A 15,929-nucleotide genomic window follows, 5' to 3' on the forward strand; every position below is an offset into this window, starting at 1 on the left:
CTGTGATAAGAGTCAGATATTGAAATTTGGGTTAATATAATAACTGGATGATGGATATGAAATAACTATATTAGTGTGTGGTACATACTAGATGTCAATGAATGGCAGCAAAGTTTATGTGAAGATGATTTGTAAATAGGGGAATGTCAATGTAAAATGAATCAGAGCTGGTGCAGTGGTGCATGCCTATAATCCCAGCCATTCTGGAGATTGAGGCAGAATGATTGCAATTTTGAGGCCAGCCTGGGCAACTGAGTGAGGCCCTGTCTTAAAATAAAAAAAATAAAAAGGGCTGGGGATATAGCTCAGTGGTAGAATGGCCCTAGATTTAATTCCTGGTACTGAAATAAATAAATAAATAAATAAATAGATAAATAAATAAATAAATAGATGGATAAATAAATAAGTAAAAGAATGAAATGAAATGAAACACAGAATTTTGCAGTCTTCCACAGAACTGAAAGGAGTTTGGGGGCTCAAATTCTGTCTTTATGTCCTCTTAGTTGTGTAACTTCAAGCCAATTATTTAACCATTCTTTGTTTCTATTTCTATATAAAATGAAAACAAAAGTATTAATTTTAAATCTGTAAAGATTAGCTAAGAGTAACTAAGGTGCTTTGAGACTATGCTTGCTAAATAATATGTGTTCAAAATGGATGAGTTATTACTATTATTATATTGTTCTTTAAAAATGTTCAGACGAGCCTCTTAACTCTATATGGTGCTGCTTCTACTATTCCATTTGCCATCTAAGGAGAATGACTTTTTTAAAAAATGATATATTCAGTCACATTTCCATCAACTAAATTGGGGTGAGGAAGAACAGATAGTTTGAAAAGTTAAAGTTGTTTTTAGTACTGAAGAGTGGATTTACTTAGGCAAGTGCCAGTAGTGGCCTCCAATGTGGTTCTTTTCTGGATTAGGGATTAATCACTGGGCCCTAGCTGATTCTCCTTCATGAGGCTGGAAAAGCCAAAGGCTGGGTCTGCTAGGCAGGAGGCTAGGTAAGAAACCTCAGCAGCCAGGATGTGGGGACACCTTTCCCTTATCATTTCTACCAAAAGAGACCACAGAGGATTGTGGGACTGGAAGTTTGCTGTAATCAGGAGGAAACAGGGAAAATCTACATGAGGTCTAATGCTGGGGAGGTGAGAATACTTCACTTTCCTGTCTGTCTATAAATAATCCCCAAGTAGATAATTGAAAAGAGACTACTTTCTAGCAAAATAAATAAATAAAAATTTTTAAATCCTTATATTTGGAGAGGGTTAACCTATCTTTTCTTGTTTATCATGCACATATGACACATGATAAATCTATAAACCACACTTGAAAGAAGCCTGAGACTGAGGACATACATGAATTTTACTATCTTCTTTTTGATCCTGAGCTGACAATTGAAAGTCTGAGGAAAGCTTCATAAAGGTGGATCATTGTAGCCCCTTTTATATGTGTAAAAGGGCTACTTAAAAAAAAAACAATTTAAGAAATATTTATGATTTTTAAGTTTGTTTGTATTGTGTGTGCAATTTTTACTTTTTGAGCTTATAGCATGCACATCCATAAACTCCCTAGAAAAGAAGTGTAAAATTCTGATTTAAAAGTTTCTACATGATAAAATTCAGTTAAAATTCAGAAATCTGAAATTAATCACCTTGAGGCTATCATTGCTGGAACTGGCACTTCCCTGGGACCCACATGCTGAGGGTAAGTGGTGTCAATAATAAATATCCGAACAATAGGATTCTTAGCCCCAGCCTGACCAAAAAAAAAAAAAAAAAAGGAAATATATAAATTCACAAAATTCCGTTTATCACCAATATATTAAAGACACTTCAGGAATTTAGACACATTTTTATAACTTAATATAGTTAAGTATATTATGTTGGATTTAGTCTCTTTATTGCCTAACCAGGAACTTCATTTCATTTTATTTTTCAGGGCAGTTACAAATGTTGTCAACTGGAGTAAGAACATACATTTTAAGTGCTTAATGAAAGAGCTTCAATTTATAGTGTAAAATGTTTGGGATATGAAAAAGTAGTTTTTCAATCTGTGTTCTCTTTTTTGATTTTCATGATAGTTCTTTCACTAATATAACATTCATATATCTGTGTGCTAAGGGGAGTAGAGAAGAAGATTGGTTTGTTAGGATAGTGAAAAGAAATAAATGAAACATACTTTTGGCTTTTGCCATGTAATTTGGATTAGGACAGTCACCAAATGCTCAGTCTCCTAGCTGCTTGTATTACTACTGCTAGCATCCCAAAAGATTAGGAAAATTCCGCTTCCAAATAAAATGTCCATGGGATTTACACTTTTCTTGTTTTGTACTTCCTGTGCTATGGCATGCCTAAAATTTACATGACAGTATAGCTTATGCCTAGACAGCTTCTTAGAATTCCTGTTATTTTACTGCAAAGAGAGAGAGAATCTTACAGTTATAATAAAATTTAAATCCACAAAGTTTAGGTACTCAGTGTTCCATGACTCAGTACTGATTGCATTCATCTAGAGAACTGTTTAGTCTCTCCTAGGACCTCCCAGGTGCGGCTGGGAAATCCTTGATTCTTTGGGATATTCCTGTCTCTGTCCAATGCCAGATGTTTCAGCAACTCCAGTCTTCAAAGAACATAAGAATGCGGGTCCAAAATTCCTAGTTAGTGTCAGTGGCTCCTCAGTTCTGAGTTTCCTGATCTTTCCCAACTCCCATAAACTCTTCCAAAGATTTAAATTATTTTATGTCTTGGATCCTAAGTATTAGGCTTCTCACATCCAAACACTTCCAACTTTCTACAATAGCCCTTGAGGGGTCTCCTATCTAAATATCCATTTCCTATCTACTGATCTCTTAAAAATTACTTTGAATATAAACATGATACTATGTGCAATTCTATTTTTTTCTGTTGCATGTTTGTCTTGCTTCTAAGTCCACTTGTGCAGATCCACACTGTCATCCTGCACATAGAGGGACCCACTGGGTCCATGCATGACAGTGTTCTGCCTGGCAAAAAACAAACAAACAAAAAAAAAAAAAACAGGAAACAGAAGACAAAAGCCATATCCTAAAATCATACCCAATTCCTCATGCAAGAGGTGAATTTGTGCTTTGATTTCTTTTAAATTTCTCCTTTAAATTGAAATTAGGGTGCAATACCTCTTTGCTGTGAGTTGGCTATTCTTCTATTATATACTCAGGTCCTTTTTCTGTACTCGTGGGCCTGAACAGAAGGAATGTTCGATAATAATGCTAGAATGTTTGTTATGCAAAAAACTCTGCACTTACCCCAGTCCACTTCTTTCATTTCCTTGAGGAAGAAACTGAGGTTCACAAATGTCACTATATGTCCACAAAAGACCATAACCCATGCCTGCTTCTACCTGACAGAAACATCAAATTCAACATTTGCATTTCCCATTCTAGTTTGCATTTACATGAGAATTCAAGAGGGAAATGCAAAACAGAACTTTACCCTGAATTTGGAGCATGAAATATAAAAAAAAAAAATTAAAATTAAGTTAAGCTTGTTTTTCCTCCATGATCTAGACCATATGTTTCTCAAAGATTCTGCAATGGATTTTGCAAAGTCTATTTCATCCAGCACAACCAGATGTCCAAAGCAACAGATGTCCACATCAACAATAGAGCACAGCACAATGTTTGCCTTACAATGCACAAGGACAAGAAGCTCTCTGAACATGTTGATCCCACCTCCATTCATGGTAATGACTGCTCATTTTGACACCAAGGAAATGAAGGCGTCTGCTGAAAGTAGTCAACATACCTTTGGGTATGGAATATTTATTGTTCTAGGATACTGCTCATCACCATAATAAGAATAGGCAATAACTGGTATATCTGTATCATTAAATTCTGCGTATGCCAAAAATTTTCCGTTAGGAGACCACCAGAGAGCATATTTTGTAGCAAGCATTTCCTCTGGAAAAAAAAAAAAGTACTATTATATTAATTACAATTACATCTTACTCTTAAAATCATTGCAATCAGTTCTAAATAGCTATTTTTGGACTGAATATGACACATGACATACTTTGGTTATTACAAAAATAAATAGTCTGAATTAAGAGGAACAGTTTAAACTTACATGCCATATTAAATATGAATTAGTCTTGTTAGCAATTGACATTAATGAGTAATGTAACTTTTAAAATAAAATATAAACATATTATCTATAATTAGTTTTTCCTTTTAGGGCAGCTTTTGGCTTTTATACTAACCTAAAGCTGCCCAAACAGGGAGAACTCTAGTTTAACTAGGGAGGAAATAGCTATTGAAAGTTGACTTCCTTTATTTTATTTTATTTTATTTTATTTTATTTTATTTTATTTATATATGGTGCTGAGGATTGAACCCAGGGCCTCACACATGCCAGGCAAGTGCTCTACCACTGAGCCATAACTCCAGCCCCCTGAAAGTTGACTTTCTATCCTGGAAATTTTTAAAAATAGGGTTGGCGATGTTATATTTTTTATATATACATATATTTCATAAAGGCAGGTATTAGAGACCTTTTAAATTTCAGTTACGTGTTAAATCCTACATGACCTAGAATGGAGACAAAATTCAAGAGAATATAAAAAAAAAACTAAGAACATTTTCTTACAAAATAACATAGACAGTATTTAGTTTGGGGGTGGGGGGAGATTTCTTTCTTAAGAAAATGCAAACATAAAAGATTAACACAGTACCTAAGGACTAAATACTTCTTGAGATATAAATTATTACTATTACTTTGTAGTAATGTTTGTGAAAATAAATTTTACCAGTCTTTTGATAACAAGATTTAGTTCTTTTCAAATATGCATATATTGTTCATAACTTAATAATAGCTTTTAGAAATGCAACCACGTAACAAAATAAGATGCCACTCATCTTAATCTTGCTGAATGCATGAAATAGTTTTCAATTAAAGCCTAAAACAGCACCAGTAGAAAGAGAATACAGCTTACCTTCATAAACCCAGTCTGGGATTCCATTAAATATTTTATTTTCTTTTCCATTATATGTAATTTGAAAAGGTGGGTCCCCTGGTCTTTGTTTCAAATAGATATTGTTTTGGTAGACGTATACCTAGAAGTGGTGGTAAGTTAGTCAGTAGGAAAATTTCCTAACAAATATAAGTAAAAGCTATATATTTGATTTAATTATTCACAAATTCTTTTATAAAGGGTGGTGATTCAAATGCAAATAAGACTCCCAATAAAATATTTCAATAGGTTTAAAACCTCAATAATTAGCCCACATTAACATTGATTATGATTTTAAAAATCTACATCAAATAAAAAATGAATTCTACTATTATACTTGTTTTTATTACCCAAATAAGTAGTTATGCATATTGACAGAAAGTCAGATAAACTCTGAATATTAATAGCTAGCCAGATCTAATCTTTATTTAGAGTCCTTAAATAAGAGCTTGGACAAAATTTCATGTTGTCTGAAGCTAGTCTGGGAAACTTGTGAAAACCATATTTTTCCTGAGTTTTCTGGCACAACGCATTCTGGCTGAGTATAAGGATAAAGTTTTTGACTGCGATATTTAAAGAAGTCTATCCATGAGCTTGAGATTTTGCGGAATTCTCAGATGGGTTTCAATTTATCCAAACTCTTCCCGTTTTTAACCACTAAAATAGTCATGAATGTATTTTTTTTTTTCCGTTTAGGCAGGGAAATTTAACAAAGGCCAAAATCAAATGGCTCCTCTTTTATTTAAATGATTAAACACTTCTATAATTTAAACACTTACTAATTTACTCCCAACAGGCGACCAGCATAAATACTGAATTGGACGAGGAAGCTCATATCCTTTTACAAATTCTCTAGAAAGAAATGAAGAAAAAAAAAAGAAAGAAAGAAACACAAGGAACTTTGCTGTTCAATGCAAAAACAACAACAACAAAAATCTGCATAAATAGAAAAAAACAACAAGCCATAAAAATGAAGGACAATTCTAAGAAATGTCTCTGTTCCTGGAGATATGGGTGCTGTATACCTCCTTCCACTAGTTATAAGTCACTTAACTTTCCTGAGTTTCAGTTTTCAGACCTTACAGTGAGGTAAGTGAATTTATACACCGTAGGGATATCTCTAGAGATTATCTGATAGAATCCCTTTGTTTTATAGAAGACAATTGAGAGGTTTAGATGCATGATATGACTTTTTAAGATCACATTGTTAGTTTTTGGCAGACCCCAAATTAAACTCAAGTCTTTTAACCCCTGAGACTGTAAAATTTGCACACACCAGATTAAGATGGTGGCTGAAGTGCCTTCCAACTCTGAAATTCTATAATTGTGCTGAAGTTTAATATGTGCTCTTCCACATTCTCATTCACAACCCCCATCTCTGTGAATGCATATGCATTTCAAATTTTTGAAAATAAGATGCCATTTGACAATCTCCCCAGGGATCTGACTTAAAATCAGAAAAGGAAAGGAACATCTGATCTCAAGCTAAACTGAAAAACAGATCTTATACTGGGCAGTATGCCTTAAGCTTGCAAAGTTCTCCACCCGTAGAGAAATTTCAAATATTCTATTGGCCAAAAATCTCACTTCGATGTTTAGAGTCGTTCTGTAAGTACTCCATTGAGTTGCTTGTATTGTGGAGCTTTTGCAGTTCTTTAGCAAGAACACATTCAGATTTTTATGTTACAGAATCATAGGAAGCTATGTTTAAGTTAAACTTCTTGAAGATTGTATTAATACTTTCATCAAGACATTTTTTTGTGGAACCACACAGCAAGACCTACCTCCAAAGTCTAATTTGAGGAGCCTCAAGAAGGATTCCCTATTCCTTCTTCCAAAATCTCTCTCTAACCCTGGACCTGATACATGTTTGATATTTCTTCCTTTCCTATTACCTGAATTCTTAGACACCTGTGAAGTCCTGTAACACGTATTAACTTGATTTAACTCATTAGTTCATGCAACATGATACCTAGAATACAATGAAGGGAGAAGGCATGGGTTTGATAAGAAAAATCTCTACCTTGGAGAAAGGTAACCATGGATGCGGCAGTAGGAATGCTGGCCACTAGAGGGCAGGATTTGAGTGCCACACCTTGGGGAGTTTGGAAAAAAATGAAAACTGTGGGAGGACACAATCCACAATCGGGGAATGACTCTCAGAGAGGACATTCTCCTGGTTTGCAACTCTCTTTCAAGTCAGTGTTCATGTTACCTTTGACATTGTAACACTAACTTAGTTTTTGTACCAGGTGGAATTAGTCTATGGGTTTACATAGTCAGCACCAAACTGAAAATCTCAGTGAATACTTCTTCATGATGGGAAAGCCACAATAGTTGTTGAGTCACTTAGAGTATGAGAGAGGGAGGATGATGGTACTTTACAAAGGATGTCATCTTCTAGGGGTTCCTTAATTAGCTTGAAACTAGAACCGTATTAATTTTCTCTGTGCTAGAGAATGTCTATAGAGGCATGAAAGATGCTCGGAATTAGTGGCATTCAGTCATATCTTGAATCTCAAATAATTTTTAATCCATCACTCATAATGTATTCACCCGATCAGAAAAAAAAAGTCTGAGATTTTAGACAGTTGTGCAGAAAACAGAAAACAAACAGTGGTTTGATTACATTCACTGCAAGCAGGCTAAATATTTAATATGGTTTTAGGTTTTAAAGTTTATACAAAAACATAATTAAAATATTAATACTGTCATTTTTTGGAATCTTTTCAAATTTGGTAAATCTAAACATAGAGAATTTAAAAAATGATTAAAAGAAAAGCACAGGCATGAATAAAGACGTAAGAAATTGTACCGAAAGTCTAAGATTGTCAGTTCACTGTCCTAAAGGTTTCTTGAGAGCAAATTGGGATTTCTTATATTGAATCTCTTGTATATGTTTATAATATAATAAGTATTCAGTAAATGTTTCTTGAATTATGTGATGATGTGGATAAAGAGAAAGACTTAGAATCCATTAGATGGTTTTGAAGTCTATTTAAGAAGGGGCTCCTATTTCTTAAGTGACATTTTAAGAAGATCAATTATTCTTTTCTGAAAACTTAAAAGAAGTAGATAGTTATTTTTTTAAAAAATGTGTTCTTGACAGACAAAAGGGGAAACAGACCAGAAGATTTTTTCAATGTCTCTTCAAGCCATATAATTATTATTACCTTTTATGTAACAGGGAAGAGGGTATCACATTAAGATGAGTAATGAACCAATTCATTGTCCACACCCAGCCAGAGTGATTTTTCTAAAGTGCAAATCTGATCATGTCATGTCCCATTTAAAATCCTTCAGTGATTTCCTATTGTCATCAGAAAGAGATCTAAACACTTTTCAGTGGTTTCCTCATTATAATTTGGCCTGTACCTCTGAGACTCAACTCTTTCTCAATCTTACACAATCCTCTCTGTAAGTGGGTCCCTCCTCCAATTTCAGCTAACTCAACACACCCTGGGTTTCCTGCAATTCCATGTCCAATCTCCCTTTTGGACCTTTATATATTCTTCTTTTGCTTGGAATTTTCTCTCTCAGTTCTCACCTACCTTTACATTCATTTAACTTTTTTTCTTTTAAACAATAACTATTTTAAATAGTTAAAGCATACATAAAAATAAAGATAATGATGTAATACATGGCAATTTACATACCGTCTAAGTTTAGGAAAATATTTGGTGTTTTAAATGTTAAGTTAAACATTTTGTAATTTTAAAAATAATTATTTTTGTCATTTTAAGTCATTAATTTAAAATCGATTCATGGAATATGTGTTGGACACAATTAATGCTGACTTTCCCTCTCTCCCACCTCCCTCCAATGAAGTAGCCACTCTCCTGAAAATAGTATCTCATTTCCATGCATGTTTTTGTCCTTTGACTACATATGTTTATTTCCATAAATAGTACATCCATAATTTGCTCTTTGAAAGCAGGAAAACCAAAATTATATTGTGCATAAAAGTATAAAGTAGTAGTTAAAGTTTTTAAAAAAGGTGAATATCTCATAGAAATAGTTCCCTGAATTTTCAGTTTTGTGGGTTCACATATACTGTAGAAAAATAACACATTGAAATCAGTAACAAGATAATACTGTGTCAATCTCAAATTAGAGATAGAATGGAAATTTCTGGGTATTAGATGGTATTAGTAAATAGTGGTGACTTTTTACCCATTTATAAGGTCGTAGATGTGATATGTTGCTGTGTAAGAGTATCTCCAAAGCTGTCAGAAAGAAGAGAGATAAAGACAGATTATAATTTTTAAGAGGCTCATGTCAATAATGTATAATCACAAAGAATCCCATTCAAAGTTCAGAATTATAAAATTACTGTTTTCACAAGGAACTGGGAAGGTTAGGTTTCACTTCCAAACCAAGCCTTCATTTAAGGAGTCTTACTGTGAACTTTGTAAGCTTGTCCAAGTTCCAGAACAAATCTCAGCAGTGATCTAACTTTCACTCCACAAAAAGCATATCCAAATCATTTCTTAATATAAAAAGCTAATCTTTCCTATAATCTCAGCAGCTCAGTAGACTGAGGCAGGAGGATAGAGAGTTCGAAGCCAGTCTCAGCAATTTAGCAAGGCCCTAAGCAACTCAGCAAGACCCTGTCTCTAAATAAAATATTTTAAAAAGGACTGGGGATGTGACTCATGGTTAAAAAATAAAAATGCTTATCTTTGACACACTTTATTCTAGGAATTTTTCCTTCTTGTTTACCTATATTGAAGTAAAAACACTATGATTTTCATAGCCCATAGGGATTGTCCTGTGCCTTGATAAAAATAATGATACCTTTTATCAGAATTTCATACAAAATATTCTTCTGTTGAAAATTACTTGACTTTAATTGAGCACAGTTTTCTACACAATAGAAATTGAAAAAAAATGGAAGATATTTATCTTTTTGTCAGGGACCAAAATATTAATATTTATTCTCTATGGCATTGACTTTTAAGTATGACCGCATTTGGATAATCCAATGACTAATCTCAAGGTTGTTTGGAGAGCACATATCCAAAAAGAAATAGAATTGATTAATTTGAAAGAGTATAGACATGTTTTGAACCATGTCTGCTCCTAAATTATCTACAGACCAAATCTACTCAAGCTTGTAATATACAGGATCTCTCCCTTGAACATAGATCTCAGCTTCTTACACTCAAATATCTTTTGTTAAAAGAAACCACAAACACAATTACATCATGCAAGTTAAGTTGCACAACAACTAAATTATAATTTTCATTTATATTGCCATTTTGTCTCCTTGAGGACATAATCTGTTCAATTTTATTGGACTTATGCATTGTCAGAGTCTATAACAGAAGCACATTTGAAAATTAACTCTTCAAATGGATAACGACCACCAGTTCAGTTAATTCTTTGAAAAAATCATATATATATATATATATATATATATATATATATATATATATATAATTAAACTTTATTTTTATTTATTTATTTTTATGTGGTGCTGAGAATGGAACCCAGTGCCTCACATGTGTTAGGCAAGTGCTCTACCACTGAGCCACAGCCCCTCAGTTACTTCTTATATTCCCGCTGAATGAGGCAGCCCTTTTTTTAAAGTATGCTTTTACTCAGGTTAGTGATTGCTGATGATACAAATGCCATTTTGGATTCTGTTTCTTAAAGAGATTTCAAACTCTTGAAAAGAAGCCACATTTGTTTGAAGCATGTCTTCCTTTAAAAAAATGTTTTATTTATGCATTTTAAATTTTGATACAGGATCTCACTAAGTTACCCAGGCTGCCTCAAATTTACAATCCTTCTACTTCAGTCTTCCAAGTAGTTGGTATTACAGGTTTGTGCTTCCACACCCAACTGAAGCATGTCTTTTTGAAGACTGTTGATGCCCAGGGGCAGGATCCTTGGAAAATAATCAATGATCAAAAAAAAAAAAAAAAAAAGAGCAATCTGGTTGAGATAAGAATGCCTTTTTTTCCCCTAAATATTAAGGAAATTTTACATCTCAAATAGGATCTGAAAAAAAGTGGTTTTCAAAACAAAAAAATTCTTGATGTGAAAGTAACTATTAGAAATCTAGTTTGATAATAAACTACTTTTCTTTTTTGTCAGTGTATGGAGGAAAAAATATAAGAGGATCAACTTTCTTCTCTTCATTCAGAAAGAAGAAAGTAAGTAATAGTTAATCATCTGACTTGGTGGGAAAATTTCTAAATCAGAAACAGATTTAAACCCTGACTTACTACTGAGTATATATTATAATGTTTGAGCACTTCACCAAAATTGTACACTTGTACAATTGTGATAAATTTTCATGGTGTTTAACTGTGTGAAAATTAACTAATGGCTTATGATATCAAACATCTTTACAAGGATAATTCTCCCCTTTCTAATGGATATTAGTGTTCCCAAACAAAGTGATTTTCCCCAGAAGAAAGTGGCTTGCACTCCATAATGATAACCCAACCAGAATGCCAAATTCTAAATTATTTGCTTGTTTTGTTATGTTTTGGGGGGTTCATTTACTTCTGAATCAATGAAGATGGATTCTTGTTTTCTTTTACTTCTGTAAACTAACCTTTAGATTAATAGGGGATATAATAGATATACACAAAGTAAATAGTTGATACCTTTGAGTAATCACTTTCAAGATATGCAAATTGCCGATCAGGTGATAAACCATAATTTGAAGCATTCACACTTTTCTGAAATTATGAAGAAGTTGATTAGAAAACAGAAAAAAATAAAAGTCATATAAGTTTATAATTCTAAAAGAATATTGTGTCACTCATACACTCCTACATCTATTCACTTCAGGTGCAACTGGAGAATGTTTATGTGTACCTAGTGTATGAATAGAAATTCACTATACACTATTGGGGAGGATGAAATAAATAAAATAAACTTTGTGACTTCAAGAATCATATAATGTAAGACTTGTGAATGAGTAGCATTACACATTAGAAAGTTCTATAGAAGAGATTCAATATAGCATTAGAAATGCATTAAATAAGAAGTGATTGAATCCAGATGAGGAAGTCATTGGTTGCAGAGAAGAGTTTTAGCTGAGCTTGGTTTGAACAGATTAGGTTTTTAAGGGCAGAGAAAGTAGAAGGTGGAAACCCAGGAGCACAGAACAGTATGTATGCATGGATCATGGCTACCATATATTGAGCACTAAATCTGTGGAAGGCACTATCCCAAGCACTTCTAAATGTTATTTCATTTAATTCTTACATGAACCCAAAGAAGTACTATTTTTCCCACTTTATAGAGGAAGAAACTGAGTCATAGTTAAATTGGTGCAATATAGAACTTTATCCAAGATTCTGTAACTCGTGAATGACAGAACTTATATTTGTACCTCAATCTGCCTTCCTGTAAGGAATGAGTTCCCATTCTTAACTTAGGTCACACTACCTCCACAGAGGAGGATAGATACTAGGTGATTGAGAGGAAAGCAGGCCAGTAGTGCAGAGAACCGGAGGACTGCAGCAGGGATGAAGCTGGGAAGGCAAGCTGAATCCAGATCAGGTGCTAAGAATTTGAACTTGCTCCTTGGTCCATGAAGAGCTAGCAAAGATTTTGAGGAGGAAGATGAGGTTGGATACATACCATGGTGCTATTACTCAAAATGATATATGATTCTCCTGTTTCAATATTATACAAGATGATATTATTTTCTGCAGACTGATGAAGATATTCTTGTCCTTTAAATAAGAAAACAAAGTTTAAAATGATATCTTAACAAGATATTCATTTATAACAAAAGAATCCTCTCTTATTTCACACACTTGCTTTGCTTTGCTTCTCGGTCTAGTACATGCTGCTTTGTCAGATTTAAAATAATGAGTTGGTAATGGAAGTGAGGAAAGAATGCTTTTTTCCTACTTCATACGAAGATGCTATATATGCCAACAGCAGTTCTATTTGAACTGATTCTGGATGCTTGGGAATCCAATTTTGTTTTCTCTAAGTTGCAAAAAGGATAGACTAGTTTAAAATGGTAAATTACTTTTCCAATAATAAAAATAAATTATATTTGGTTTTTGTCTGATTTAGTTTAAAACCTACTTCATATGAATCATATTTTCTAAAAAGAAAAATGAAAATATTCAGTTTTATTTAGTGTAACTTTATATATACAACTATAACATTATAAACTATTTAGTTCATCTCACCATTTATTAGAATTATTTAATAACCTTATTTGAAGAACTAAATGTGAATGCCAATTTTATAACCCTTAAATAATTTGCTGTTAGAATGAGGTATTTGTCTGTCTTCCAGATTATCTAGATTAATGATGGAATTTTTCTTTGAGTAAAAGTCTTATGATCTCTCCAAAGTAGATTCTTCTCTCCTGTGCTTGAAAGATATACCACGTGCTAAAATTATTTCAACAATGCATTCTCAACTTTCACCTTTCTGTTAAAACTCTTCTTGGCCTTATTGCTTTTGAACAATCCCAGTCTTAATGGTTTTGTCAAAAGTGCCTGTGTGGATACTTGAGTTTTCCAAATAATATCTTTTTTATGGATTTCAACTGATGTGTCTTCAAGGACCATACAGATTCACTGCTACTAAAAACAAAACAAAATACGTTTAAGACACGTCCAGAAGATAAAGATATAATTCACTGACCTGAAATCCAGTTTGGAAAAAATGTTTTATAAGAAAATGTTCCATTTAAAATATCCTTCAGTGTGAGGGCCCTCTTTGTACTTCCTTCAGGGTTATGGACTTTGTGGAGAAGAAGAAAAACACTATTACTAAAATACAAAGTTAATAATTCAAATAAATTCTATGTCTGGCCTTCATCTGTTCTTTCTCATATAATGATATGCTCTGCCATTTGCTAAGTGCCACTTAGCTCCTGTCTTAATAATGATTTTGTAAACTGGGCAACCAAGACATAGAGAGGTAGTTCAATTGTCAGTTGGTGGAATGTGTTGAGGAAGATGAAGGTTACAGAGGAGAACAACCCAGAGCAGCAGGGACGTCATTCTTCAGGCAGGAAAAGCCATTAGAGGCTTCAAGGGAGGAACATTAGAGGAGGTTTCAACATCTTTAAGCCTTGCAGAGCTGAGATTACAGACCACGTGGGTTTGCCTGAATCCTTAGCCTCTGGATTGGTTCGCTGTACTTCCTCATATAGCCTAGGCTAGAATTTCTACTGGCTTATCAATAATGTATTTTAGCATCCCATTTGGTTGAATGAGATCAGCCAGAATCGTTACCTTCAAGAAAGGCATTAGTGAATACGCAGGTAATTTTCTCATCCTGACCATATCATTTTTAAAGAGAAATTGGACTAGAAAGAAAGAAAATCACTTGAACTCTTCAAGGGATCTTAGAAACTCTAAGATGAGAAGTTTTTCCATAGAAAAGCTAGTATTTTTGAATCTGGCATTTTCCAAGGTGAAACTTCAAACATAAAACCTATACTTTTGTCTTTCTGTGTAAACTCTTTCATAGTTTTCCATGGATTTTTCAAATAAAAATCAAAAATGATAACCTGAACCAAAGGTCCTGGCTGGTCTGGGGTACCCTACCCCACTAGACTTTCCTGCCGCTTCTCTTTCCTTTCTAAACAAATGCTGGACTTTCTGTTCCTTAAGTACTTTCTCTCTGCAAGATTTCTGCACTTATACGCTTTGACTCAAATTTTCATTCAGGTTTTAGTGCTCAATCCCAGATCTGCTTCTTCTGAAAAGCCCTTCTTTACCCCCTGGTTTAGTTTAGGTTCCTTTGTTACACAATTCCCATAGAATATGCCCCTTTCTTTCAGAACACTTGCCTTGGTTTGTAATTGTGGGTATATTCCAGTAATTGTTTCATTACAAAGTTTTCTAATTTCCTCTGTATGATCTCCCTCCCTCCCTTAATTTTCCCCACCAGTACATCTCCAGTGTTCAGCATATACAAGCATTGAATAAATATTTATTGAATGAATGAATGAATGACAAGAAGGATGAATGAATGGATGGATGCGTGGATGGATGGTGGATGTATGCTCTTCTTTTAATTTCCTTTGGACATTCTGTCATCCAAGCTTGCTCACCTATAACTAAGTGATTGGCCTAGAAGATGCCTACAATCCTTTCCAGCTATGCTGTACTAGATTATGAAATGCAAAAATTTGACCTGCCCTTTTAACCTTGAAGGTACATAAATGCACTGCTTTGTAACCAGAGCAAAATGATCGACTAGGAGATGGCATATTCTGCTGTTTTAACTGATTCCCACTGATGTATGTTTGCTTTGCCCATTTGATTAAGACCCTGGGTTTCCTTTTTTTTTTCTATTTCTTACATACATGACAATAGTGTAATTCATTACAATCATAGTTATCCATTCACAGCACAATTTTTCATAACTCTGTACATAAAGTTTGTTCATGCCAAATTATGCCATTATACATGAGCTCTCTTATTTTTTTTGCATTACAATTCTTAATACACATTTATACCACAATTTATCATAGCTCTGTTTGTATATAAGATATGTTGACACCAAATTCACATCTTCATACATGTGTTTTGTATAATGATGAGGGTCTCCTTCCACCATCCATGCTATTCCCCTTCTCCCTCCTTTTCCCTCCCACCCCATTCCCTATCTAGAGGTAATCGTCCTTCCATGCTCTCCCTCCCTACTCCCCCTTTTTTTGTTTTCATTATTTAATTCTAGTGGTTATGCTTGCTGTAAGAACATAGGAGGTCAATGAGCTCTCTTGCAACTTGACACTGAATACTTCATAGCATTAAGTTATTCTTTAAAATAATCTTCCTGCATTCTCTTTGCATTCTAGTAATTTTGTGAACATTATACAATCTTTTATAATGAAACTTCTATTTAATTGAATGGTCTTGTACAGAATTCATACCACTGATTTTGTAATTTCCATTCAGTGACTAAAGGACCATTTACTATAACAGCATTTAAT

General features: G+C 33.7%; 1 protein-coding gene across 2 annotated transcripts in view; it reads right to left on the reverse strand.

Moving 5' to 3' along the window:
- FAP (fibroblast activation protein alpha) overlaps positions 1 to 15,929 on the reverse strand; it is a 73,416-nt gene that overhangs the window by 42,261 nt on the left and 15,226 nt on the right. For both annotated transcript variants that reach the window (XM_081261727.1, XM_081261726.1), the window contains exons 4-11: positions 13,625 to 13,723; positions 12,596 to 12,690; positions 11,611 to 11,685; positions 9,164 to 9,216; positions 5,770 to 5,842; positions 4,973 to 5,093; positions 3,787 to 3,941; positions 1,656 to 1,759 (exon numbers count right to left, since the gene is read on the reverse strand). In XM_081261727.1, the coding sequence (XP_081117853.1) occupies positions 1,656 to 1,759; positions 3,787 to 3,941; positions 4,973 to 5,093; positions 5,770 to 5,842; positions 9,164 to 9,216; positions 11,611 to 11,685; positions 12,596 to 12,690; positions 13,625 to 13,723 (775 nt within the window). The remainder of the gene's footprint in view (positions 1 to 1,655; positions 1,760 to 3,786; positions 3,942 to 4,972; positions 5,094 to 5,769; positions 5,843 to 9,163; positions 9,217 to 11,610; positions 11,686 to 12,595; positions 12,691 to 13,624; positions 13,724 to 15,929) is intronic.

Source organism: Spermophilus citellus (assembly GCF_964194105.1).
Source record: "Spermophilus citellus genome assembly, chromosome: 11".
Taxonomy (NCBI): domain Eukaryota; kingdom Metazoa; phylum Chordata; class Mammalia; order Rodentia; family Sciuridae; genus Spermophilus; species Spermophilus citellus.